At 42.8% G+C, this 26,973-nt stretch overlaps 1 protein-coding gene across 1 annotated transcript in view; it reads right to left on the bottom strand.

Annotated features, from left to right (window-relative positions):
• LOC126243161 (lachesin-like) overlaps positions 1 to 26,973 on the bottom strand; it is a 1,186,501-nt gene that overhangs the window by 19,150 nt on the left and 1,140,378 nt on the right. Inside the window, exon 10 of the mRNA XM_049948146.1 lies at positions 19,476 to 19,550. Within this exon, the coding sequence (XP_049804103.1) occupies positions 19,476 to 19,550 (75 nt within the window). The remainder of the gene's footprint in view (positions 1 to 19,475; positions 19,551 to 26,973) is intronic.

The raw sequence follows: 26,973 nt of genomic DNA, 5'->3' as shown, positions 1-26,973 counted from the left end.
ACAGCCACCCCGATTCCGTTGGCAAGTATGTTATAAATCTGTTTTATCCTTTGCTGAGGCAAGCTGGCCCCTAATTGTTGTAACTAGTCCATGATATCCTGAATATAGACAAGTGAATGGAGTTGAAGTCCTAGCTGGTCACACTTACGTTCTGTTGGGGTCAGATCTGGGGACCCTGCTAGCCATGCGAGTACTCCAAGAGGCTGTTCCTAAGGAAAGACGAGCACTGTCCTGCTGAAACATGGCTCCATAATCCTGTCGCAAGAGAAGTAACACATCAGGAGTTCGTGACGTACAGTTGTGCCGTCAGTCCCACAGTCACTACCAACCGCGACCAGGAGTCACATACGATGGTTCTCTCTATTATGACGCTATGGGGTAACGTCGCTGTGCCTCTCGAAAATAATGGAAGAATGGAACCACTTCCGAGGTCGCCGCCATACTCATCAGTGACGGTCATCCGCTTTAGCGCAGAAATGCGATTCATTGTTGAACACAATGCGACGTTGTTCATCAGCTGTCCATGTTCCCCGGTCGTTGTGCCACTCCAAAACTCAGCCGTCTGTGCTGTGGTTTTAACGGCAGCCTATGCAATGGACGGCAATTATTCGCTATCCAGACTGTTACTAGTGTCTAAACAATATTGCGGGGTAACACAGAATGGGTAACACAGCATGTTACAGGGAGTCGATTAGTTGTTCTCGGATGGCGCATGTGAAGGAGTTACGATGCGTCTAGTGCACAATGCGGCGATTCTCTCTTATGGTGGACAGACGTGGTCGAATGCCTGTCATCACATTGTCAAGATGTCCAAGATTTGGCCAATGGAACATTTAAATGACTCACAAATGTGAACACGGCTTGCTTTAACTGGTCGGCCAATTGGAGACCAACAATGACGCCCCATTAAACTCTGTAAGTGCTGATAACGCTGTCTGACATGAGTATGCGGCTGTTCTGTTTTCTTAACATCTGGCACCAACAGCTCTGTTAGCGTCCTTTATATACCCCACCAGGATAGCCAACAACACTAAACAGTAGTAACAGTAATGCAGTCTGGTGGCCGTTCCTCTTGTCACAGAAACTTGCAACTCCAATTATTTACACACCCGCCGATGGCATGTCCGTGTAAGAATCTACACTGGTGTCCAAAATTAAAGCAACAAAACTTTATTTCCCCCTCCTGTGTCTAATACACGATATAATCATACAAACAATCAACATATGTCCGTACAATTGCGTACTGCAAGGAAGATGACATTCTGGTCAACGGACCACCACGCCAACGATAACTTCTCCTATTAAACGGGATAGTGTCTGCCGGGTAGTCCCACATCCACAGTCGCTGTGTACACAGTCAGAGATAGTGCAGTATGGCACAGAGAAGACGCCTTCCAAGCTCTTTGCAGAGGAAGGCCATAGGAAGAATGGACGCAGGACAGCCTCAAACTGATGTGGCCCGATTGCTTGATGTGAATCGTTCTGTTGTTTTTCGGATAAGGCGACAGTGTACAGAGGTCAAAACTATCCCAAATAACATGGCGGGGCCCACCACGTGTTACATCAGGAAGAGAACTGTTATCTGGCTGAAAGGGCACGGAGGTACCGCCTTAGAACTGCACGACAACTGGCATCTGACCTCGTAGTATCCACTGGACTTGTTGCAGCGAGGAAAACTGTGTACAGGTGGCTTCGACAGAGTGGCTTTTATTGTCGGAGATCCGCTGTGTGTATACCTATGATGCGTCTTCACAGAAGGCAACGTCTAGAGTGGAGCCGTCAACATACCACCTCGACGATCAAACAGTGGACCAATGTTATTTTCACAAATGTCCGCCGGCCGGTGTGGCCGTGCCGTTCGAGGCGCTTCAGTCAGGAACCGCGTGACCACTATGGTCACAGGTTCGAATCCTGCCTCTGGCATGGATGTGTTTGATGTCCTTAGGTTAGTTAGGTTTAAGTAGTTCTAAGTTCTAGGGGACTGATGACCACAGATGTTAAGGGGCTCCGGAACGCCCTATACTTGCAATGTTAAAATAACGCTTATAAATTACATCTTTCCTCACAAAGTATTTGAGGTAGGAAGTTGAACTTTTTACAGATTATTTATTGGAATATGGGCTACAACGTAACACAGGGATTTTACAAAATTTTAGTGCAGTTATTAAAGATGATTTTTTTTCAATTGTAATGAAAATTCACAACATTTTTTGCAATTTTTTTTATATATTCAAAAATATACAGTTTTTTGGAAAAAGGCTGTGTTAAATTATGCAGAAGGTACTGTGTAACATTTACTGAAAGTTTGAAACAAATATGTTTGGAAGATCCTTAGAAAACATGTAATTAGTATGAGAAAATAAAAGTTTTCGGAATCGAGCGACAAAGATTGGATTAACTTTTTAGTGCATTCCAGGTCCATAGGATGGATTATCTTCATCCTCTGCAAACTCCTCCTCCAGGTTCCTCTTGTTCCTTCTCCTGTTTACTCTTGCTTGTCTTTCTAGACTCTTTACAGCCCTGTCTGCAGCCCGAAGGCGTTCCTTGTCTAAAGCAAGCATCGCTCGTACCATGTTAGAACCTATCTTCATTCCCATATTTCTAAATACCTTGCACCTTACAATGTTGCCATCATTGAAAGTCGCAACAGCATCATACACACCAAAGTGAAGTGTTTCTATTCCAACAAATACAGTCTTGGGGATTCTCGACCATATAACACTATTTACACTTTCATTGGGGTTTTGAGTTTTTCCGTGAATACACTTTTTCAACAGTTCAGGTGCTGCTAAGTCTCTGAAAATAGGTTTTATCACCTCCATTATTGCATGAGGCAGACTATGCTTATGAGTGTACACTTCACCAGTTAGCAATCCTTTGTTATATTTACACCAACTGTCTTCTTCTTTGGGACACAAGCTATGTTGGGGATTTTCATCGTCTTTATTGTTTACAGTAATAACACATACCTTTGGCTTTCCAACATTTCTCCTTTTCTTAAAAGCCTTCAGAGGATTTCTAATAACTTTACTTTTACTCATTATTATACTTCAACAAAAGAGAGATTCAAGAAACAGAATTAATTACGAATATTTTCGAGATAACGACAGATAAATAAACATGAAACAATCGACAATCACACCAGCGATATATATTGAACCATCACAGGTTAGCCACAACACATACTTTATCTCACATCACTAAAATGTACCTGATGAACACGGACGTTAATAATAACACCATTTGACAGCAGTTTAACAGCGCCACAGTGGGTCACGCCCATGTAGAACACACTTCAAAAAAAATTTAAAAATAGTTGTAGTCTTCGGAATTGAATAAATTATATATCTATTAAAAGGTAATAGTCTGCAGATTCAGAAAACGCAAAAAAGTAAAAATTGAACTTTTCATGATTTTGAGCCTTTCCGGAGCCCCTTAAGTCCCATAGTGCTCAGAGTCATTTGAATCATTTGAACTACAAATGTCCCGATTTGGTCTGGAGATGATTGTCGAAGCATACGCATCGGGAGGGAACGTGGAACACCATTTCGGGACCCAATCACTGCGGAAAGAGACTAATATCCAGAGTGATCCCTGATCGTGTGGAGAGGGATTACGTTGACCACTCAGACACCTCTTCATAAAATTGTACGGCTAAATTGGCAAGGTTTAACTGCTATCAGGTATCGTGACGAGGCCTTGGGACAACATGTGCGGTTGTTGCCAGGTGATGTGGGCCCAGATTTCGTATTGCAGGACGATAATGCTCGATCTCATAGAGCAAGGGTGGTTGAGATTTTCCTGGAAACAGAAGATATTACACGCATGGCGTGACGTTCTCGCTCTCTCGATTGAATCCCATAGAGCACGTCTGGGATGCACAAGGAACAAGGGCTGCATCACGTCAGCATCCACCAACCACTCTCCAAGACTTGCGAGCAGCGCTGCAGGAAGAATGGGCGTTATTGCCTCAAAATGAAATTGATGACTTCACTCACAGCATGCACCGTCGTTTGTCAGGCCTGTAGTGCTGCCAGAGGTGGTCACACACCATACTGAGCGGATTAACCAGTGGTCGGAATGTTCGCTTGTAAATCCGTTAAGTTGGAAAAATCGAAGAACATTTTTGTCTTCCTTTATGTATGTTGCAGTTGTTTACGTACTGTATTTCTTATATCGTTCCTACTTTATTGACACCTGTTTATGCTGTTTTGTGGCAAAATGAACGCATCCTTGCAAAACTTCGGTTTGTTTCTTTAATTTTGGACACCATTGTACGCTATCAGATCATGCCTTCTGTCTGCTTCTCTTCTTTTGTCAGACAGTGATAAATAATCCTATCGTGTATTACAGTGTCACATAGGATCTTCAAAACGAAGTGACAATATTCTTGTTATTGCTCAATGCGCTAATAATGCAATGACATTGAGTAGCATATTGGCTATGTGTTTGCTTTGAGCTCAAGGGGAGGCTCCTCTCTCTCTCTCTCTCTTTCTCTCTCTCTCTCTCTCTCTCGTGTCCGGATTCAAAAGATTTTACGTTGTGCATATATTACACTGATTTAGAGTGCCAGCCAATATTCGGATTCGTCCTTTCGTCTATGATCACGGCTACGTTTACAACGTGTCGTCAGTTGTTTTTCGTTTTCATTCATTCCTTTAGAACTATTTTAGAGCCACGCTAGTGTATACCAGCGGACATATTTATCTATAAGCCAGTATTTCTAACTTGTTATTTCCAATACGAATGTTTTCTATTAGAAATTAGAGTCCCCAATTGTCATTGTTACTGCGTTAATATATTCATAGTCTGACACAAATGTGCATCCATTAATGTTATATACTGTGTTCATACCGTATAAAGCCTTCTCACCCTAATTCGTCAGAGGGAATTTGTTGGCTCGAAACGTTTACACTTCGTGACCGAACACTCGCCGTGCCGCTGTTATCCAGGTTTACACATGCAATTACAATGCCGATGTGCGCTTCATAATCATTATCGCTACCACTGCTACCGTCCCAGCCGTGTGCCCTACCGACAAAGTATACGTTTCGGTTTTGTTTGTGGTGCGTGTTCCACTGTTGCAATATGAGGATTTGGCACGTTCCCAAAATGGATCTTTCGTTCTGCAGCGGAACGTGCGCTGTATTGAAACGTCCTGCCAAATTAAAACTATGTGCTCGACTTCGGAACCTTTGATTTGACATCAGCATTCTTACCGACTGAGCTAACTCGACACGACTCCTAACTCTTTCTCAAAGTCTTATTGCCACCAGTACTTTTCTTCTCTAGTTTTTCAGAAACTCTCCTGCTTACCTCACTGGTCTAGCACTTCTGTTAGAAATGGCTTAACCACAGCCTAGCGGATTGTTTCCAGAATTATTCGTGCCTCGACAGATCAGGTGTTTAGAGCACTGTCGGTGGAATCTAGGTAGGGCTCCGACTTCAAATCCCACACAGTTTTAATCTCCCTGGCACATTCAAAATGGCGAACACCGTTCATCGGAGTGAAATAGGCATTCCCGAAACAATCGTCTAGTCTCTAAGAGGGACCATTTTTTATTTTAAATTTTTGCGTTATTTATACTGCAAATAATCTGAAATAATGCCCATTGTGTATTGCATATATCGATGTCATCGTAAAATGCATGAAAAGGAAAGTCAAAAAAGAAAACTAAGATTGAAAATAATATACGATAAAGAATTGTACTTCTGTCGTCCACTAGGACTCTGCAAATATCTTTCCAAGAAGGAATTGTAATTGAAACCTACAGAACTTCATTTTGACCTCCGAGCAGGCTTTGGAAGCTGTGGGCGAACGATAAGTTCTCCTGTTTGTTCGTTGAATATCACTCCAGTATGCGTAAAATATCAACTGTAAAACAATAAAAGAATCTAATTTTATATACGATGCCATACAATCTCTCCCTGAAAGTTCTTTTACAACCTCAAATTTTCGTTTGCGTTTGCTTCTCGTGTTTCTAATTAAAAAGTTAAGAAATACAATTTATTGATTATTATTTCGGTTTATTTCCAGTATAAGTAACGTAAAAGCTGAAAATAAATAAATAATGTTTCCACGTATGGACATGACCTCACGACCCTCGGATTATCGTTGTATACACCGTCTGCTCCGCCAAACGCTGGCTGGTAACTTTGCTAAGGTCGGTATTACACTTTCAAATTTCTTTGTCAAAGATTTGATCAAAGATGTGATCAAATATTCCGTCAAATATATATGACAAAGATCTTTGACATAGCGCTAGAAGGGGTATTACACAGTCATCATATTTTTAGTCGAAGTTCAAGATGGCTGATAACAACAATTTGTTATTAACCACAGCAGTTGCATGTACCACAACTGCACTGTGTGCACATGTGGAAGAGAATCGGGGCAAGAATGAAAACATACCTGGGTGAAGCCGTGGGTTTTACGACGACACGATAAAAGCATTCAACAAAACTTGTTACATGAGCTTATAGTGGAGGACGTCAAGTCGTACATCAATTACTTAAGAATGGATGAGCATACATTTCTGTATGTGCTCAATGAAGTGTATCCTCATATCACAAAGCACAATATGCATTTAAGAACTGCTACATCTGCAGAAGACAGGCTCACTGTAACCCATTCCTTGCTACAGGAGAGGGTGAGGTTAGGTTAGGTCAGGTCAGGTCTCCAATCTTCTTAATCTATTTTTGTATTCAGGGTGCCTCACATTGTACAGCGCCTCATCAGCTTCATACATCTCTATTAATTTTGTAGCTGTCCGCACACACCAATTGTATTTACCGGCAATGTTTATAAAACACTACAGACGACAGAATGCTGTAGCGATGCTAGCGCTCCATGTTGTAACACGTCACAATGCAGTGAACAGAAGACATGCGACTTCTTTCATCAAATCTACAGCGAGGCCCTATATTTGATCAAATATTGGACGACATTTGACAAAGTTCCCTATTACACAATCAAATACCTTCGATAAAGATTTTTGACAAAGATATTTGACAAAGAAACTAGATAGTGAAATACTGGCCTAACATAAACGGCTTGTGCCTTGCCTAACCCAAGCCACAGATTTATTTTTTTCTAAATGCTTGGCCATCTGGAGCTCAGCTTCTGTCACTTTCATTCCCAGCCAGCTCCTGCATATACCATAAATTTGAACTAAATCCGTGATGACGAGTTGGCGCAGTGCCCTAGTAAGCCATTTCTGCGCAATATCCTTTCTTCCACTAGGCGACTTGAGTAGGCAGGAGCCGGCCGGAGTGGCCGTGCGGTTCTGGGCGCTGCAGTCTGGAACCGAGCGACCACTACGGTCGCAGGTTCGAATCCTGCCTCGGGCATGGATTTGTGTGATGTCCATAGGTTAGTTAGGTTTAATTAGTTCTGAGTTCTAGGCGACTGATGACCTCAGCGGTTAAGTGGCATAGTGCTCAGATCCATTTGAAATAGGCAGGAGACCTATTGTGAAATCTGGAAAGTGAGGGAGATTTACTGGCGCAACTAACACTGTGAAGGCGAATGATACGTCATGCATGATGGCTTGTCCGCAAAAGTGTCCTACGTTCAGATTCCGGTTCGGCATAAAGCTTTAATCCGTCAGTTTTAAAAACAAATAGAATTTGATATAAATTGACAATGTGGGGAGCGACTGTATGATGTAGATAATTTTGTATTTAATTACTTTGATCGCCAAGTTGCTTGAACAGTATTACCGATTACGGCTACGCAATAGCTATCTTCAGAATCTCTCATTCAGTTGCAATGTAACGAGTTATAACGTTGTTTGACGTATTTGTATTTACATGGTTATGACTTGTTACAGTCCAGGAGAATGAGATTCTGAAGATGGCTATTGCATAGTCGAAACCGGTAGTTCTGTCCAGAAGAACTTTGCTTATCAATACAATTAAAGAAAAAATTATTTACCTCAAAGTTATTTTAATGAAGTGAAAATCGTTGACTGTAAAACTGGAGACACTGGTTGCCACAATTCGGTGAAGACTTTGGGCGTTCAGTTACTTAGGGAACCTTCAAGAGGAATGTTAATTTTTCAGGAAGTGTTGTTGTTGTTGTTGTTGTTGCCCTTCAGTCCTGAGACTGGTTTGATGCAGCTCTCCAGTAAAGCTGCATGCCCTCGGGAAAAATTACGGCTGTAGTTTTCCCTTGCTTTCAGCCGTTCGCAGTACCAGCACAGCAAGGCCGTTTTGGTTAGTGTTACAATGCCAGATAAGTCAATCATCCAGACTGTGATAGTACAGACTAATTCGAATAAAATAGCCCATATAAAAAGTTTCCAATTTTGTTTGTTAGAGAGTTACAGCTGGTTAAAGAAATAAGTTTCAGTTGCGCGCTATCGCGTTTGTCAACTAGCTTGGCGCCCGCTGCTTCACTCGCGTAGACTCCATGGTCTGCACAGACTTTTTTTTCTTTAATAGAATTTTTATGTTATTCACAAATTGCAGAAATCTCTTAAACGTTTCATGCTAATTAAGGCCATAGAAGAATGGTCTTTTCCGAGTTTACTTCTGACCAAAAAGCTGTTCTGGTAGCTGGAGTCCAACGTTTTTATTAATCATGCGCTTTGTTTTCTGGTGGTGATATGTCCACGGAAACTTTCATTCCCTAACATATATTTGTTTACGTCTAACCGAGAAATGAAATAACTATTTCCGTACATTTAGCTTCAATTTTTTTCAGTACAATGAAACATTTTTCTAAAAAATTTCACTCTCTATTTCATCCCTTAGAGGTTGAATTTCCAAAAACAATGAACCACGTATTATTTTATTTATAACTGAGAAGTCAAATAGCAGTTTTCATAGATGTAATTTTAAAAAGGCTTAGTAGTTCTCAAATACTGATTTATTTTCAAAAAAGCTTTTCAGCCATTATTTTAGCCCCTCAATCGTTTTTTCGCTTTTCTTTCTGACTGGGAAACCATACACCAATGTGCGTGGTTGTAGCTGCAAAGTTGCCTTATTAGCGACGTGCTTTCAAAAGGCCTTTCATCCCCTATTCCACCCCATTAGGAGAGGAATTTCGACAATCCCTCTTTAAACAATGCCTGCAGTATATGGTCCACACAATATCCAAATTTCAGCTTTCTATCCTTAGCGCTTAGAGCCAGGCAATTATGAGTCCGTGATTGAGTTTCATACCATTTCATCCCTTACGGCTTGGATATCCAAAAACAATGAAATGTCTAATTTTTTTCTAACCGAGGAATCAAATTCAAATTTTCATAGATTTAGCTTAAAAATGCTTTCATAAAACATTTCATTCCCTACTTCACCCTCTTAGGGGCTGAATTTCCAAAAACACTCGAACACATATTTTTTAGATTCCAACCGAGAAATCAAATACTAGATGTAGCCCTACCAATACTTCAGTAGTTCTTTTTAATGATTTGTTTTCAAAACAACTGTCACCCACCATTTCGCCCTCACAGGAGCTAAATTTACAAAAATGTTGAAATGCGTATTTCTTTATTTCTGACGGAGAACCCAAATACCAATTTTCGTAGCTCTAGCATCAAAATTTCCTTAATAGTGACATATTTTCGACAGCTTTTCATCTGCTGTTTCACACCCTTAGCGGTGGAGTTTCCCTTTTTCAACGTCATCTACAATATAGGATCTACACCATCTCCAAATTACAAGTTTCTGTCGTTAGTGGTTTGGGCATGGCGATGGTGAGTCAGTGCGTGAGAGTCAGTTGGGACATTGCCTTTGATGTCGAGAGACTTATTTTTGTTTTCAGTTCAAAGTCTTCAGTTGGGCGTGAGCTTGAATTGTTCGTTTTCAACTTTAATTGTGCTTGCTATTTGTTAACCAATTCTACTGTATCGTTTAAGCACAGTCTTGCAGGATCCTGTTATCTACACTTTCTTGAAAACGAGTTTCCAGCGTTATTGGAAGAGATTCCTTTGGCTACATGGATATGTGTCTTCTTCCAAAATTACTGGGCCCCTGTCCATTCTAGCTGTTGGGCTAATACATCGTCTAGATCTAACAATCCCCCGGAAGATGGATCGGTAGAATTAGTCACGTTCTTGGCCATCAAGATTCCTGGACCTTATATCTTTAGATTTTTGGCTGTCGGGTGGTGGAGAGGGGATGCCTACAAAGAAGAATGGTAACCCATTAGATTGATTGATCGTTACGATTATGAATAGACTGCCTCACAAAAGAACGGCAATCCGACCTCAAGAAGAGATACACGTTTGTTGTCAAGAGAATTAGAGCGTGCATTGAAGTAGGAGTTGGAATTTATGAATATCAGCTTTGAACTTAATCATTTTCCTTTGAAGAAACCCTTCTGTGGTTATTTTTTCTACTTTCTAACAGCTGCATTTCTGTAATGAATGAAAACTGATGGTACATGAAACGTAAAAGATCTTAGAATATAACGTGCGGCGTAACCTGACGTTTTCAGCTTACACACGAATCACCGCCAGAGATTTTTTAAATGATTCCATCTCGGGTAACTGTCAGTTTATACACTGACGGAAAAAAACCGCGACACCATGAACGAGTTGTCCGACGTAAACGAAAGTTGATAGACGTGTTTCTACGTCTAAAACATGATGTATTATTAAATTACACGCCATTCGCAATAGAGTGGCGCTAGTAAAGACACTGTGAAGATGTAAATCAGGTTTGCTTTAAATACACGCTGTAATGGTCGTCGCCGGCCGCGGTGGTCTAGCGGTTCTAGGCGCTCAGTCCGGAGCCGCGCGACTGCTACGGTCGCAGGTTCGAATCCAGCCACGGGCATGGATGTGTTATGTCCTTAGGTTAGTTAGGTTTAAGTAGTTCTAAGTTCTAGGGGACTTATGACCTCAGCAGTTGAGTCCCATAGTGCTCAGAGCCATTTGAACCATTTTTTGTAATGGTCGTCAGCGTTAATTATCTTTGAGGTTGGACGTGGTGAGTTGATGTTAGTCAAAAGCGACAAAGACGTCATTATTATCACCTCATTGACTTTCAATGGGGTCGCGTAATACGGCTACGAGAAGCTGGAAGTTCCTTATGCGATACTGCAGAAACACTACGCCGGAATGTAGCCACTGTACATGATTGCTGGCAGCGGAGGTCACCAGAATGTACGGTTGCAAGAAAACCGGGCTCCAGACGACTACGTGGCATTACCGAGAGGGAAGACCATCGTGTTCCACGTATGGCTGTGGCACGTCGTACTGCGTCTGCAGTAGCAATTGGAGCAGCACCTGGCACCGCAATGACACAACAAACTGTTACAAACCGGTTCCTTCGAGGACAGCTCCGAGCCAGACGCCCTGTACGGTGCATTCCGCTAACCCCGAACCACCGCCATTTGCGACTTAAGTGGCGTCAAGCGAGAGCTCATTGGAGGGCACGGCGGAGGGGACGTTGTGTTTTCTAATCAAAGCTCGTTCTGCCTCGGTGCCTCGGTACCAATGATGGCTGTGTGTTGGGTAGAAGAAGGCCAGCTGAGAGCCTACAACCAACCTAGCTGTGTACTAGACACACTAGCCCTATACCTGGACATATTGTCTGTGGTGCGATTTCGTATGATAGCTGGAGTACTCCCTTGCTTATCCCACGCGTTTTACCTGCAAAATTGCACGTCAGTTTGTTGACTGGACCTGTTACCTTACCATTCATCAACAACAGTCCAGGGGGTGTTGTCCAACAGGACAACCCTCGCAATATCGCTCTGGTGTAACCCAGCAATCTATACAGAATGTCGACATCTTGCCTTGGCTTGCTCGATCACCAGATCTGTCTCCAATAGAGCACGTGTGGTACATCATCGAAGTCCAGCGTCGTCAACAAACATCCACATCTACATCTACAAGATTACTCTGGTATTCAAAATAAAGTGCCCGGCAGAGAGTTCATTGAACCACCTTAAGGCTGTCTCTCTACCTTTCCAATCTCGAACGGCAGGCGGGAAAAACGAGCACTTAGATTTTTCTGTGCGAGCTCTGATTTCTCTTATTTTATCGTGATGATCATTTCTCCCTATGTAGGTGGGTGCCAACAGAATCTTTTGGCAATCGTAGGAGAAAACTGATGATTGAAATTTCATAAGATCCCGTCGCAACGAAAAACGCCTTTGTTTTAATGATTGCCACTCCAATTCACGTATCATGTCTGTGACACTATCTCCCCTATTTCGCGATACTACAAAAGGAGCTCCCCTTCTTTGTACTTTTTCGATGTCATCCGTCAGTCCTATGTGATGCGAATCCCACACCGCACAGCAATACTCCAGAATGGGGCGGACAAGCGTAGTGTAAGCAGTCTCTTTAGTAGACCTGTTGCACCTTCTAAGTGTTCTGCCAATGAATCGCGTCTTTGGTTTGCTCTACCCACAATATTATCCACGTGATCGTTCCAATTTATGTTATTTGTAATTGTAATCCCTAAGTATTTCGCTGAATTTACAACCTTCAGATTTGTGTGACATATCGCGCAATAGAAATTTAGTTGATTTCTTTTAGTACTCATGTGAATAACTTCACACTTTTCTTTATTCAGGGTCAAATGCCACTTTTCGCTCCATACAGATATCTTATTTAAATCATTTTGCAAGTCTTTTTGATCATCTGATGACTTTACAAGACGGTAAATGACAGCACCATCTGCAAACAATCTAAGACGGCTACTCAGGTTGTCTCCTAAGTCGTTAATATAGATCAGGAACAATAGAGGGCCTATAACACTTCTTTGGGGAACGCCGGATATTACTTCTGTTTTACTCGATGACGTTCCGTCTATTACTGCGTACTGTGACTTTTCTGACAGTAAATCACGAATCCAGTCGCACAACTGAGGCGATACTCTGTAGGCACGCAGTTTGGTTAGAAGACGCTTGTGAGGAACTGTGTCGAAAGCCTTCTGGAAATCTAAAAATATGAAGTCAGTTTGACATCCCCTGTCGATAGAACTTATTACTTCACGAGTATAAAGAGCTAATTGTGTTTTACAAGAACGATATTTTCTGAATCCGTGCTGACTGTGTATCAATAAATCGTTTTCTTCATAATGTTCGAATACAGTATATGTTCAAAACCCTACTGAAAATCGACGTTAGTGATATAGGCCTTTAATTCAGTGGATTACTCCTACTTCCCTTTTTGGGTATTGGTGTGACGGATCTTTCTGTGAGCGAGTGGTTGTATATGCTTGCTAAAGATGGAGCAATTTTATCAGCATACCCTGAGAGGAACCTCACTGGTATACAATCTGGACCGGAGTCCTTGCCTTTATTAAGTGATGTAAGCTGCTTCGTTACACCGAGAATATCTACTTTGCATTAAAACAAGCGTTCAGTGCATAGTGCTGTGGAATGTGGAAAAAACCGCAAATAGGCGTTCATAACAAGAACAACAACACCAAAAATGCAACAGGAGCGTAATATCTAAGAAACTGTCCACGCAACCTGCCACTGATGATGCCTTGCAGAAAATAAAGGCGAAACGCGTATGGCACTAAAATTGTGTTTTATTCAGTTGCTGTCAGACGGTCCATAAGTAAAAGTTATCAATATACCGTAATATTACACGCAACTGAGGAAGACAGGACTACAAAAGGTGAAGATATCTACTTCTATGTTTCTCATCTTGGCAGTTGTTCTTGATTGGAATTCAGGAATATTTACTTCGTCTTCTTTGGTGCAGAAGTTTCGGAATACCGTGTTTAATAACTCTGCTTTAGTGGCACTGTCATCAGTGACTTCACCGTTGTTATCGCGCAGTCAAGGTATTGATTGGGTCTTGCCACTGGTGTTCTTTATGTATAACCAGAATCTCTTTGGGTTTTCTACCAGATTTCGAGACAGAATTTCGTTGTGGGAATTATTAAAAGCATCTCGCACTGCAGTACGCGCTGTGTTTCGAACTCTTGTAAAACTTTGCCTATCTTGGGGATTTTGCGTGTTTTAAATTTGGCATGCCTTTTTCGTTGCTTCTGCAACAACGATCTGACCCGTTTTGTATACCAGGGGGGATCAGTACCATCACTTATTAATTTATATGGTATATGTTTCTCAATTGCTGTCTATACTGCCTCTTTGAAAACATTCCACAACTTTTCTACACTTACATGATCAGATCGGAAGGCGTGAAGACTGTCTCTTAAAAAGGCGTTAAGAGCATTTTTATCAGCTTTTTAAGTAGATATACTTTGCGTTTCTTTTTGATGGTTGCAGGTGTTACGGTATTCAGCCTCGCAGCAACTGCCTTGTGATCGCTAATCCCTGTATTCGTCACAATACTCACTATTTTTTCCAGGATTAATTGTTGCTAAAAGGTCAAGTATGCTTTCGCAACCATTTACGCTTCGAGTGGGCTCATGAACTAATTGTTGAAAATAATTTTCTGAGAACGTATTCAGTACAATTTTGGATGACGTTTTATGCCTGCCACCGGCTTTAAACGTACAATTTCTCCAGCACATCTAGGGTAGATTGAAGTCACCACCGACTATAATTGTATGAGTGGGATACTTATTTGAAATGAGACTCAAGTTTTCTTTCAGCTGAACGTATTTCCGGCTTTAGCCAGCTCTCTGTACCTACAACTATTTGAGCCTCAGTGCTTTCTATTAGGGCTTGGAGCTCTGGTTCTTTCCCAACACAGCTACGACAATTTACAACTAGAAAACCAATCGTTTCTACATCTACCTTACTGTGTTTCACCTGTCCACTTTTAGACGGATCGTTCTGTGGTCCCCTGAGACCCTCTAACCTAATAAACCGCCCAGTTCCTTCCACACAGCCCCCGCTTCCCCCATAGCCGCCTCCTGTGTGTAGTGGACTCCTGATCTATTATCTATTAAGCGGAACCCGGAAACCCACCACTCGATGGCGCAAAGGAACACAATCGGTTCTATCGACGATGCTGCAGATGGTGAGCTACACCTTAATCTCAGAAGTTAGACTGGCAGTCTTTACCATTTCCGCTAGCCGCCCGAAACCACACAGAATCTGCTCCGATCCAAAGCGACACATGTCATTGGCACCGACATGAGCCACCACCTGCAGTTGGCTGCACCCTGCACTCTTCATGGCACCCGGAAGCACCTTTTCCACATCCGAAATGCCTGCCCCCAGAATGTACGCGGAGTGCGCACTGGCTTCCTTCCCCTCCTTGGCAGCCTTGTTCCTAAGGGGACCCATTATGTGCCTAACACTGGAGCTACCAACTACCGGCAAATCCACCCTCTGTGAATGCCCAGACCTTGCAGGCCGAGAAGCTTCCTCTGGAACAAGGTGGACGACTGCATCCGGCTCAGAGACATCGTCAGCCACAAATAGCTCCCGAAATCTGTTCGTCGGAAGAACTGGAGAGGCCCTAGAATCAGCACCTCAGAAATTTTTTCGCTGCCTGCCAGACTTTGGAATGATCTCCTATTCGACCACAGGTGAGGGGTCAATCTCAGTGCAGGCAGTACCCGGGGCGGCCACAGCAGTGGACCGATCGGAGGACACGTGGGACGTTCTCGACGTCCCTCGCATTCCCGCGTTCGATCCCAAACAGTGACGCCCCTTGGCAGCAGCCTCAAGCTGTGTGATGGAAGCCAACGCAGCCTGGAGCTGTGAGCGAAGGGTTGCCAACTCAACTAGCATCTGTACACAGCAATCACAGTTCCTATCCATTACTGCAGTCTCTCCTGCTTGAAGCTCGTAAAATATAACAAACGAACGGTGTACTCGCCTTATTAGCAGCGAGAAATCGAAGTGTTCCCTCACTGATTGTCTAAACGACACTGAATTATTCTAATCAAACAGACAAAAGCCTGTACAATACGAGGTTCGATGACAACAGCGGTACTGTACACTACACTGTTATTGAAATACAAGGTTGTGCCTAGTAAGCACTCAAACACCCAAGAAACTACAAAAATAAACTAGTAACTTCACAGATAACTAAAAATAAGTCGCTCCTGTTTGAAGCTCGTAAAAATATGTAACAGGCGAAGAGTGTACTCGCGTTATTAGTAGCAGGAACTCGGGGTGCGCTCTCGCTGACGGTCTAACCGACACTCAACAGTAACTGTTCCAGTATTGACCGACCAAGTGCAACAGGCATGCAACTCCATGCCACAAACTGACATCCGGCACCTTTACAACACAAAGCATGCACGTTTGCATGCTTGCATACAACATTCTGGCTGTTATATAAGTTATTAATGCGCCAATATTTCACATGTGGAATAGTTTGTCTTGCGCTTGCATTAAATTGTGATCTTGCAGTGTTAATCGCTTAAATACATACCCAGACAAATGTATTCCCGACGTTTCATTATTCTATATTAATTATTTTTTGGTGTTGCGATTTTTTACGTCAGTGTAGCTTGTTTTGTGTACTATCGAACAATATCGTAGTTAGATCACTATTAACTGCCTAAATATACGCATCAGAAAAAATTTTTCATCACCCCAGTTCCCAGAACTCCTGAAGATAGATGTTGACTGTGGTTGTGGTATCACAGATACAGTCCCTTTGGCTCTTCACAGATGTCACTAAACCCGCCCAAAAATGTAAATAACCAGAACTCCTGAAGATAGATGTTGACTGTGGTTGTGGTATCACAGATACAGTGCCTTTGGCTCTTCACAGATGTCACTAAACCCGCCCAAAAATGTAAATAACCAGAACTCCTGAAGATAGATGTTGACCGTGGTTGTGGTATCACAGATACAGTCCCTTTGGCTCTTCACAGATGTCACTAAATCCGCCTAAAAATGTAAATAACCAGAACTCCTGAAGATAGATGTTGACTGTGGTTGTGGTATCACAGATACAGTCCCTTTGGCTCTTCACAGATGTCACTAAACCTCCCCAAAAATGTAAATAACCAGAACTCCTGAAGATAGATGTTGACTGTGGTTGTGGTATCACAGATACAGTGCCTTTGGCTCTTCACAGATGTCACTAAACCCGCCCAAAAATGTAAATAACCAGAACTCCTGAAGATAGATGTTGACTGTGGTTGTGGTATCACAGATACAGTCCCTTTGGCTCTTCACAGATGTCACTAAACCCGCCCAAAAATGTAAATAACCATGCACGACCAGCGCCTATTAGACGGAGGGGGTCCGACAGGTGATTAGTTTCAGTGATTCCACCAGGAAGGAGGTACACCATGCCTAGACGGTCAGTACCGCGGTTGGATCGCGTCCACATTGTTACTTTGTGCCAGGAAGGTGCCGTAACGGCTGTACGATACACGGATGCCATTCTATCGACCGATAGTGCAACCATATTGGCAGTATATTGGCGAGACATTCGTCTTCATGGACGAAAATTCGCGCCCACATCGTGCACATCTTGTGAATGACTTCCTTCAGGATAGCGACATCGCTCGACTAGAGTGGCCAGCATGTTCTCCAGACATGAACCCTATCGACCATGCCTGGGATAGATTGAAAAGGGCTGTTTATGGACGACGTGACCCACCAACCACTCTGAGGGATCTACGCCGAATCGCCGTTGAGGAGTGGGACAATGTGGACCAACAGTGCCTTGATGAACTTGTGGATAGTATGCCACGACGAATACAGGCATACATCAATGCAAGAGGACGTGTATTAGAGATACCGGTGTGTACAGCAATCTGGACCGCCACCTCTGTATGGTGGTACAACATGCAGGGGTGTGGGTTTCATGAGCAATAGAAATAGCGGAAATGATGTTTATGATGATCTTTATCCAATTTTCTGTACAGATTCCGGAACTTTCGGAACCGAGGTGATGCAAAACTTTATTTGATGTGTGTACATTAGCTGACAGTTTCATAATCAATTTAACCGATGGTTGTCTTGTTGGTCAGATGTACATGCTGTATATAAATAATGCCTTGTTCTCTTAAAGGCAGATATGATGTGATGTGTGTAGTTAAAAGTGTTCAACTATGCCATTAGCATGGCAGCACATAACGAGGTTAAATACCACAAACACATAAGCGTTCCAAAACATACCAGTGGTATTCTATAGGATTCAGATCGATGCAGGCCACTCCATTACAGGGATGTTATTATCGTGTAAACACTCCGCCACAGGCCGTGTATTATGAACAGGTACTCGATCGTGTTGAAAGATGCAATCGCCATACCCGAATTGCTCTTAAACAGTGGGAAGGAAGAAGATGCTTAAAACATCAATGTAGGCGTGTGCTGTGATAGTGTCACGCAAAACAACAAGGTGTGCAAGCCCCCTCCAAGAAAAACACAACCACACCTTAACACCACCACCTCCGAATTTTACAGTTGGCACTACACACGCTGGCAGATGACTCTCACCGGGCATTCGCCATACTGACACCCTACCATAGGATCGCCACATTGTGTTCCGTGATTCATCACTCAACACAGCGTTGTTCCACTGTTCAACAGTTCAGTATTTATCCTCCTTACACCAAGCGAGGTGACGTTCGGCATTTACCGGCGTGATGTGTGGCTTATGAGCAGCCGCTCGACCATAAAATCCAAGTTTCTCACCTCCCGCCGAACTGTCATACTACTTGCAGTGGATTCTGATGCAGTTTGGAATTCCTGTGGGATGGTCTGGATAGGTGTCTGCCTATTACACATTACGAACCTCTTCAACTGTCGGCGGTCTCTGTCATTCAACAGACGAGGTCTGCCTGTACGAAGTGGTTCAAATAGCTCTGAGCACTATGGGACTCAACTGCTGTGGTCATTAGTCCCCTAGAACTTAGAACTACTTAAACCTAACTAACCTAAGGACATCACACACATCCATGCCCGAGGCAGGATTCGAACCTGCGACCGTAGCAGTCGCACGGTTCCGGACTGCGCGCCTAGAACCGCGAGACCACCGCGGCCGGCTGCCTGTACGCTTTTGTACTGTACGTGTCCCTTCACGTTTCTACTTCACTATCACAGCCGAAAGAGTGGAACTAGGGGTGTTTAGGAGTGTAGAAATCTCGCATACAGACGTATGACACAAGTGACACCCACTCATCTGACCACGTTCGATGTCCGTGAGTTCCGCGGAGCTCCCCATTCTGCTCTCTCACGATGTCTAATGACTACTGAAGTCGATGATATGGAATACATGTCAATAGATGGCAGCACAGCGCACCTGATATGAAAAACGTCTGTTTTTGGGGGTGTCCGGATACTTTTGATCACATAGTGTATTTAGATACCCTAAAATGTTCTAAGTTTAAATCTGTACTATAGAACAAAAATTACACAAATAATTGTTACAAGCAGAATGATACCATTTAGAAACTCTTAGCAACTGTGACTCAGTTACAAAGAAACAGTCGGATACAAATCTTATGTGACCGAAAACTTACCAGGTCCGAGTGAGAATTGCAAGTCGAACCTTCGAATTTTTGCGTGACGAATAGTCATCGAACTAGAAAATCGTAAGCGGATATGTCAACAAAATAATTTCAGCACATACCCATATGAGGTTTGAAGATAAGTGGGTGGTTTTACTTACCTTTCCTCCTAACTTCTGTTGCTAGCGTAATATATCCTACTGTCGTCGTTGACCTGGTTGTGGGTACCGGGATTTCTTAAACACAAGAAAAACAAAACATTAACATTAGATATGCAGAGGCATCAGCAAGTATAATGCATGCCGTTTACGTGACAGCTAGAACTACGTAATATTTCAAATCCTTCTCTTTTTCCACTCGTGCAACGTTACTCCATCGCTTCTAATACTTTAATCGTTATTCAGGATAACACTAAGTCACTCGGCTGTACATTAATGTGTTCTTATAATTATTATCTGTGTTACCGAATGGTCAAACGGTTCAGAGACCTAGTTTCGGGTTGTGTATCCCGGGCCAGCCGTTCCGCCATCATCATCCAGTTGTTTTCAATAGGCTTAGGGAGACCAAGGCAGGAATGCAATCCGATGAGCGACAAAGAAGTTTCAAACGCTTCGTGCCACGTGTGGTAGCGAATTATCAAGAAAATGGCTCTGAGTGCTATGGGACTTAACATCTTAGGTCATTACTCCCCTAGAACTTAGAACTACTTAAACCTAACTAACCTAAGGACATCACACACATCCATGCCCTAGGCAGGATTCGAACCTGCGACCGTAGCAGTCCCGCGGTTCCAGACTGCAGCGCCTAGAACCGCACGGCCACCGCGGCCGGCGTAGCGCATTATCCTATTATAATGTGGCCGTCAGCAACCTCCGAAGGTATGCGAGGACAACAGACTCCAACACTTTAGAGATGTAACGTTGGATGGTTAGAGTACCGGCAGTGCGTGATAGGGCGTGAGGGAGTAGAATCCAATACCAGCCCAAACCATAATACCGGGTGCAGGACCAATATGGAGATGCATGAGCCAACAGTTCAATAGTCTCTCACCACAGTGTCTCCGGACTCTAATCCGACCATCGTAGTGGTACAGGCAGACCCGGATTCATCGGTAAAAGCAATATCGTTTCATTCAATTGTCTTCGTTTGTCGTTCATCGCACCATTGCCGGCGCAAACTCCTGTGGCGTTGACTCAGTGATAAAAGCAGCAATGGACGACTTGCGGACCTGTTATTGCGCATCAGGCCAGATTTTTTAGGACCCGCTTCGTAATGAGGCAGAGCGATATATCACTCTTATGCGCAAAATATGCCTGTCACCACGTGTAGTGGTGCAACGAGGTTGGTTCAATCGCTGCCGTGGGTCCGTCGTTCCATTCTGCATTCAGCGATTACAGTTGCCTGGTTCCGTCCGATTCGATCACCGATTTCTCTGAAGGGTAATCCGCGATCCTTATAGGAACCAACTCTTCCTCGGTCGAACTCCGAAACGAGCTCGAAAGACGCTCACTGTCTTCTACAAGCGTTACTAAAGCTGCTTATGCAAAACAACCGCAAGAAAGAACAATTCCAGTACACAACACGGCGGTCTGTTCCCCTTTTATAAAGCGTTTTGCAGGTGGCACTACGGGCGCCCGTGATGTACACCTGCGTCGAAATGCTAATCGTGTGCATCTGTCGTCGCCACAAATGCATGCTGCAAATTTTCCTTGTTTAGATGCTTCCTTCAGGGTGCCGCATCTTGGGTGGCCACCAGTGTGTATGGGAGTTAGATTTTTTAATCAACCGGGGTTTGGATGTTAGTGGTTTACCTTCTAGTCTACTCTATTTGATCATAGGATTACACAAAAAGCAAACTGGAATGTTTTCTCAGAATAATACTCATTGGATAACTGGGAACACATGCAGCTACGGTCAAAGATGATCAGAGGTTTACAGATAGTTTGCTGTGACGCAATAACTTTTAAGTGAGTTCTAGAGTTACGGTATCTTGTTCTACGGAGGTATTATGTGCTCGCTGAAGTAAATCCACATCTACATCTATATCTACATGGATACTCTGCAAATCACACTTAAGTGTCTGGTAGAGGGCTATGAAGCCACCTTCACAACAGTTCTCTATTATTCCACTCTCGAACAGGGCGAGGAAAAAACGAACATCAATACCTTTCCGTGCGAGCTCCGATTTCCCTTATTTTATTATGATGATAATTTCTCCCTATGTCGGTCTGTGCCAACAAAAGATTTTCGCACTCGAAGGATGAAGTTTTTGACTGAAATTTCGTGAGAAGATTCCGCCGCAACGAAAAACGCCTTTGTTTTAATGGTGTCCATACCAAATCCTGTATAATGTCTGCGACACTCTCTCCCTCTTTTGCGATAATACAGAACGTACTGCACTTCTTTGACTTTCTCGATATACTCTGTTAATCCTATCTGGTAAGGATCCCACACCGCGCAGCACTACTCCAAAAGGGGACTGACAAGCGTAGTGCAGGCAGTCTCTTTCGTAGATCTGTTACAATTCTAATTGTTCTGTCAATAAAAGGCATTTTTTCGTTCTCAACATTTTCTATCTGTTCTTTCCGATTTAAATTGTTCTTAATCGTAATTCCTAACATTTTCTTTGTGTTCTTTCCAATTTAAATTATTCGTAATTGTAATTCCTGGGTATTTAGTTGAATTTACTGCCCTTAGATTAGACTGATTTATCGTGTAAACGAAGTTTAACGAGTTCCTTTTAGTACTCATTTGGATGACCTCACAATTTTCATTATTTTGGGTCAATTATCAATTTTCTAAGTCGTTTTGAAATTTTTTTTTATCTTCTGATGAGTTTACTAGACGATAAACGACAGCATCTTCTGCGAACGACCTAAGACGACAGCCCAATTTGTCTCCTAACTCGTTTATATGGATACGTAACAGCAGAGGGCCTATAACACTACCTTGGGAAACGCCAAATAAGTGTTTTACTCGATGACTTTCCGTTACGAACTGTAACCTCTCTGGCAGGAAATCACGTATCCAGTCACATAACTGAGACGATACTCCATAAGCAATCAGTTTCACTAAATGCCGCTTATTTGGTACAGTGTAAAAAGCCTTTTGCAAATCTAGAAATACAGAACCAATTTGGAATCCCTTGTCAATAGCACTTAACATTTCGTGTAGGTAAAGAGTTAGTTGTGTTTCACAAGTTGGATGTTTCCTAAATCCGTGTTGACTGTGTATCAACAGACCGCTTTCTTCGAGGTAATTCGTAATGTTCGGACACAATATATGCTCCAAAATCCTGCTGCATATCGACGTTAATGATATGGGCTTGTAATTTAGTGGATTACGCCTAATAACTTTCTTGAATATTGGTATGAACTGCGCAACTTTACAGTCTTTGCGGAAGGTTCTTTCGTAGAGCGAGCGGCTGTATAGGACTGTTAAGTATGGAGCTATTACATCAGCACACACTCAAAGGAACCTAACTGATATACAGTCTGTACCAGAATACTTGCTTTTATTAAGTGATTTAAGTTGCTTCATTACTCCGAGGTCATCTACTTCTGAATTACTCAAGTTGTCAGGTGTTCTTGACTCGAATGGCCGGCCAGGGTGGCCGAGCGGTTCTAGGCGCTAGAGTCTGGAACCGCGCGACCGCTACGACGCAGGTTCGAATCCTGCCTCGGGCACAGATGTGTGTGATGTCCCTCCGTCGTTTGTCAATTTATTTTGTATAAATCTCTCAACTGCTGTCGATACTATTTCTTAAGCCACATCTGGTCTGCACTTACATTGTTAATTTGGAAGGAGTGGAGGTTATCTGTTATGAAGGCGTCAAGTGAATTTTTATCTGCTTTTTTGAATAGTTATATTTTTCGTTTATTTTTGGAGGATTTATGGGTTACAATATTCAATCTCGCTACGATAACCCTATGTTCCCTAACTCCTGTGTCTATTTTGATACTTGTTTTAAGCTCAGGATTATATGTTGCCGAGAGGTCAAGTGTGTTTTCACAACTCTTTACTATTCGTGTGGGCTGATCAAATAATTGACCGAAATAATGTTCCGAGAACGCGTTTAGCACAATTTAGAATGACGTATTATGCGTACCTCCGGATTTAAACATGTATTTTCGCCAACATATCGAGGGTAAATTATAGATACCTCCAGCTGTAATTGTATGAATTGGGTACGTGTTTCAAATTAAACTCAATTTTCCTTTGAACCTTTCAGCAGTTGTCTGAGTTGGGAGATCGGTAAACGGATCCAACTATTATTTTATTCCGGTTGCCAAAAATGATCTCTGCCCATACTTATAGGAATTATCTGCTTCAATTTCGTTACAAGATATACTACTTCTAACAGGAAAAAAACACGCCACTGCCAACTGCGTTTAGCCTATCGTTTCGGAACACCGTTAGGTTGTTCGCAAAAATTTCGGCTTTAGCCAGCTTTAAATGTCTATAATGATTTGAACATCACTGCTTTCGGTTGGCACTTGGAGCTCTGGTACTTTCCCGACACATCTACGACAGTTTACAGCTGCTATAGCGACGGTTCCTGTACCTACGTTCTTCTTATGTTCGACCTGCACGATTTGAGACTGAAGCTCTTTCGATATTTCCCCAAGGTCCTCTAGACTGAAAACCACTCAGTCCATACCACACAGCCCCTGCTACCCGTGTAGCCGCCTTCTGGGTGTAGTGGACTCCCGAACTATTCAGTGGAACCCGAAACCCCACCACCCCACGGCGCAAGTCGTGGAACCTGCAGCCTACACGGTCGCAAAACGATCTGAGCCTCTGGTTCAGAAGCTCCACTCGGCTCTGTACCAAAGTTCCGCAATCGGTCCTGTCGACTATGCTGCAAATAGTGAGCTCTGCTTTCATTTCGCTTGCAAGACGGTCACCCTTTACAACTTCTTTCCTCTTGAAACCAGGGAGAATCTCCCCGATCCAAAGTGACGCACATCATTGGAACCGACGTGAGCCACCACCTGCAGTTGGCTGCACCCTGTGCGGAGGGACGCTTTCCACGTCTGGAATGACTTCACCCGTTAAGCACAGGGAGCAACTTTACGACGGCATAGAAAATTTATGGATCATTATGAGAATGCATCGGTTACACGAAATGCTTAACTACTTTTCAGGACCGTCTTTTCCTTTCAGTATGATGAAGTGATATAAAGAGCCTACCCTTCAGTTTTCTCTCGGCCGCCATGTAGCTGCTGACGATATGGTTCGACGTGAAGCATCACACATAGAGGGAAGTTTCGAAATTTAGCATCGCTGTAAAGCTCTCCCGCCACAAAGACTCTGACCAAGTAATTTCTAATGAAATGTGTACTGGCTTCATCAAATAAATTTTTCTCCCCTGAAGACTAGATTCAAAAATTCGTGTTGCTTTTATTTGCCGTATTATTTCCTCTCTGCTACTGTTTGCCAACATAACCTCTATTTATGTTTGTTTGCCTTTTACATGTGTCTTTCTGTGTCTTTTTGGGATGTGCTGGGGCATATATGGGCACTGGTGTTCGAAACTTGAAGTCAAAAGTAACTTCCGCATGATGTGTCACGACCAAGTAACATAGCTCTTTGAAATTTGGACCATACGTAGAAAAGTATTGTACAGAAGGTAACTGAAAGAAATTCCCAGTGAGTCACACAGAAATTACACTTTTATTCAAAGGCAATAATTACACTGAAACAATTGGGACTCATGATAGTCCCCTAGACATTACAAATGGCAGCAAACGGTTCATAACAGCGTGTGTGAACATCACGGACGACTATGCATGCTCTGCAACGTGCTTCCATGTTGACCTGAAAGCTGGTGAGGTAGTCTTGTGGCAGAGTGTTGCTTACCTCCTCCAGCACGGTTGATATCTGCTGGATGGTCGTTGAGGCATGCGGCCTTCTGCAATACGTCTACCCAAAGTAACCTAGGTTTTCCCGACGGGTTTTAAGTCGGGAAATCGAGCAGGACAGTCCTTTCGCGAAATGTCTTATAGTTCCAAGAGCTCCTTCACCTTCACGGTTCTATGTGGTCATGCGTTGTTATCCATTTTGCGTTAACATTTAGCTGCGAAAAAGATTTGTTTCCGATGGCTTCCGCGTAATGTGAACAAAGCTCAAAACAGACTCATGGCGCCTGGCGTAAGGAAATGCAGAAAAAATTATAGTGAACAAGTGCAAATCCGTATACATTTCAACAGGAGTCGCTGGTATATTCGTGCAAGCTCATAAGGAATGATCAATTGTTTCGGTGTTCCAGGATGAATCGAAACCAACAAAAAAAAGATCAGTATTCAATTGTATCTTTCACTATACTGGATTTGATGTCACCATTGTTTTGGAGGATCAAGAGCAGGCAATGACGAAAGGAATACTGCTATCTGCTTGCCGCAAATCATCGATGAAATGAAGAACAACTGTCATCTTAACCATGTCAGGTGTCACTCGACAAGTAAAACAATTATTTATCTGACAGAAAAAAAATCATCGAGTCACTGTATCTCTGGTCGTATTCGCCTCGTATAGCACTTAACAAACTTCTTTGATGTTGTTGTGTGAACAGCGATTTTCATTATCTAAAGAAGTTGTTGTTTCTTTCCAAAAGTATCTGTTTGCTTCTTCAATATCAGCGAGCCATGGCGGGGTTGCTCATGTCACCTTTCGAACTCCTGGCGCCACTAGCTCGATCTCTCGTGTGAGGACCCTGTGGTTTCAGTCCACGAAGATCTTTGCTCGAGGTTGTTGATAGGGGAGAGGGCATTCGTGGCGACTTGGGGAGTGGTAACAGAGCGACTAACGCGAGCACTTGCGCAAGCGTCATGGACGAGTAGAGGCATATTTATGGGCCGATTTCAATAAGTAGCTGACGTTCATCGGCGTTATAAACTAGATCCAGAGTCACGCTTGTCAAAAGAAATGAGAATTTCTAATTCCTTTTTGAAGTTTTCGTCGGCTATCGTAGCAAATGTAAAGACTTTCAGTACTCACTGACAGCTAACACAATCCATAACAATCTTTTCACCTTTGAAAACAACTATAGATGAGCGAGAAGTTCTTGTTTAAACTTATAGCTTGTTCTTGTAATGTGGGACCTTAAATTTGGATTTCACTTTCCCTCAATGCAATAAACCACATGAAAAATGCGTCACCGAGAGATTCATTCTTTGCTTTTTCGGTTGTCCCGCGACTCTGTAAAGTGACCATTATCAATCTGAAACAAAACTTTTCAGTTTCTTCCAGCTTATATGACACCATTGAGGTTCCAACTCCTAATTCAGCAGCAATGTTTTTCAACAGTTCCGCTTTATGCACCCTACGCATGGGCACTAGCACCTTCTTCTTCTTTAGTGTCACTTTACAATCACAAAAAAGGTTATACAATACTATACAGTCCGCTTTCAAAATGTAACTGCGTCAGAATCACTGTCTGCAGATTGCCTGAATTTAAATGTAATGATTGTCGTCATTACCTTTATTACATCTTGACTACTAAACACTACATAGTTATTGTACTGAAACAAAATATCCGAATGAACCAGAGACTCGGCTCGGCAATGTTCCATCGTAATGGTTCTTCAATTTTTTAAATCTATAATCACCTTCCAGTGCTTGAGTGCTTCTTATTGGAAGTAGTTTTGGAAGAAAGAG

This window comes from Schistocerca nitens, chromosome 1 (assembly GCF_023898315.1).
Source record: "Schistocerca nitens isolate TAMUIC-IGC-003100 chromosome 1, iqSchNite1.1, whole genome shotgun sequence".
Taxonomy (NCBI): Eukaryota; Metazoa; Arthropoda; class Insecta; order Orthoptera; family Acrididae; genus Schistocerca; species Schistocerca nitens.
The sequence above is the reverse complement of the archived record's forward strand: the minus strand, read 5'-3'. Positions and strand labels throughout refer to the sequence as shown.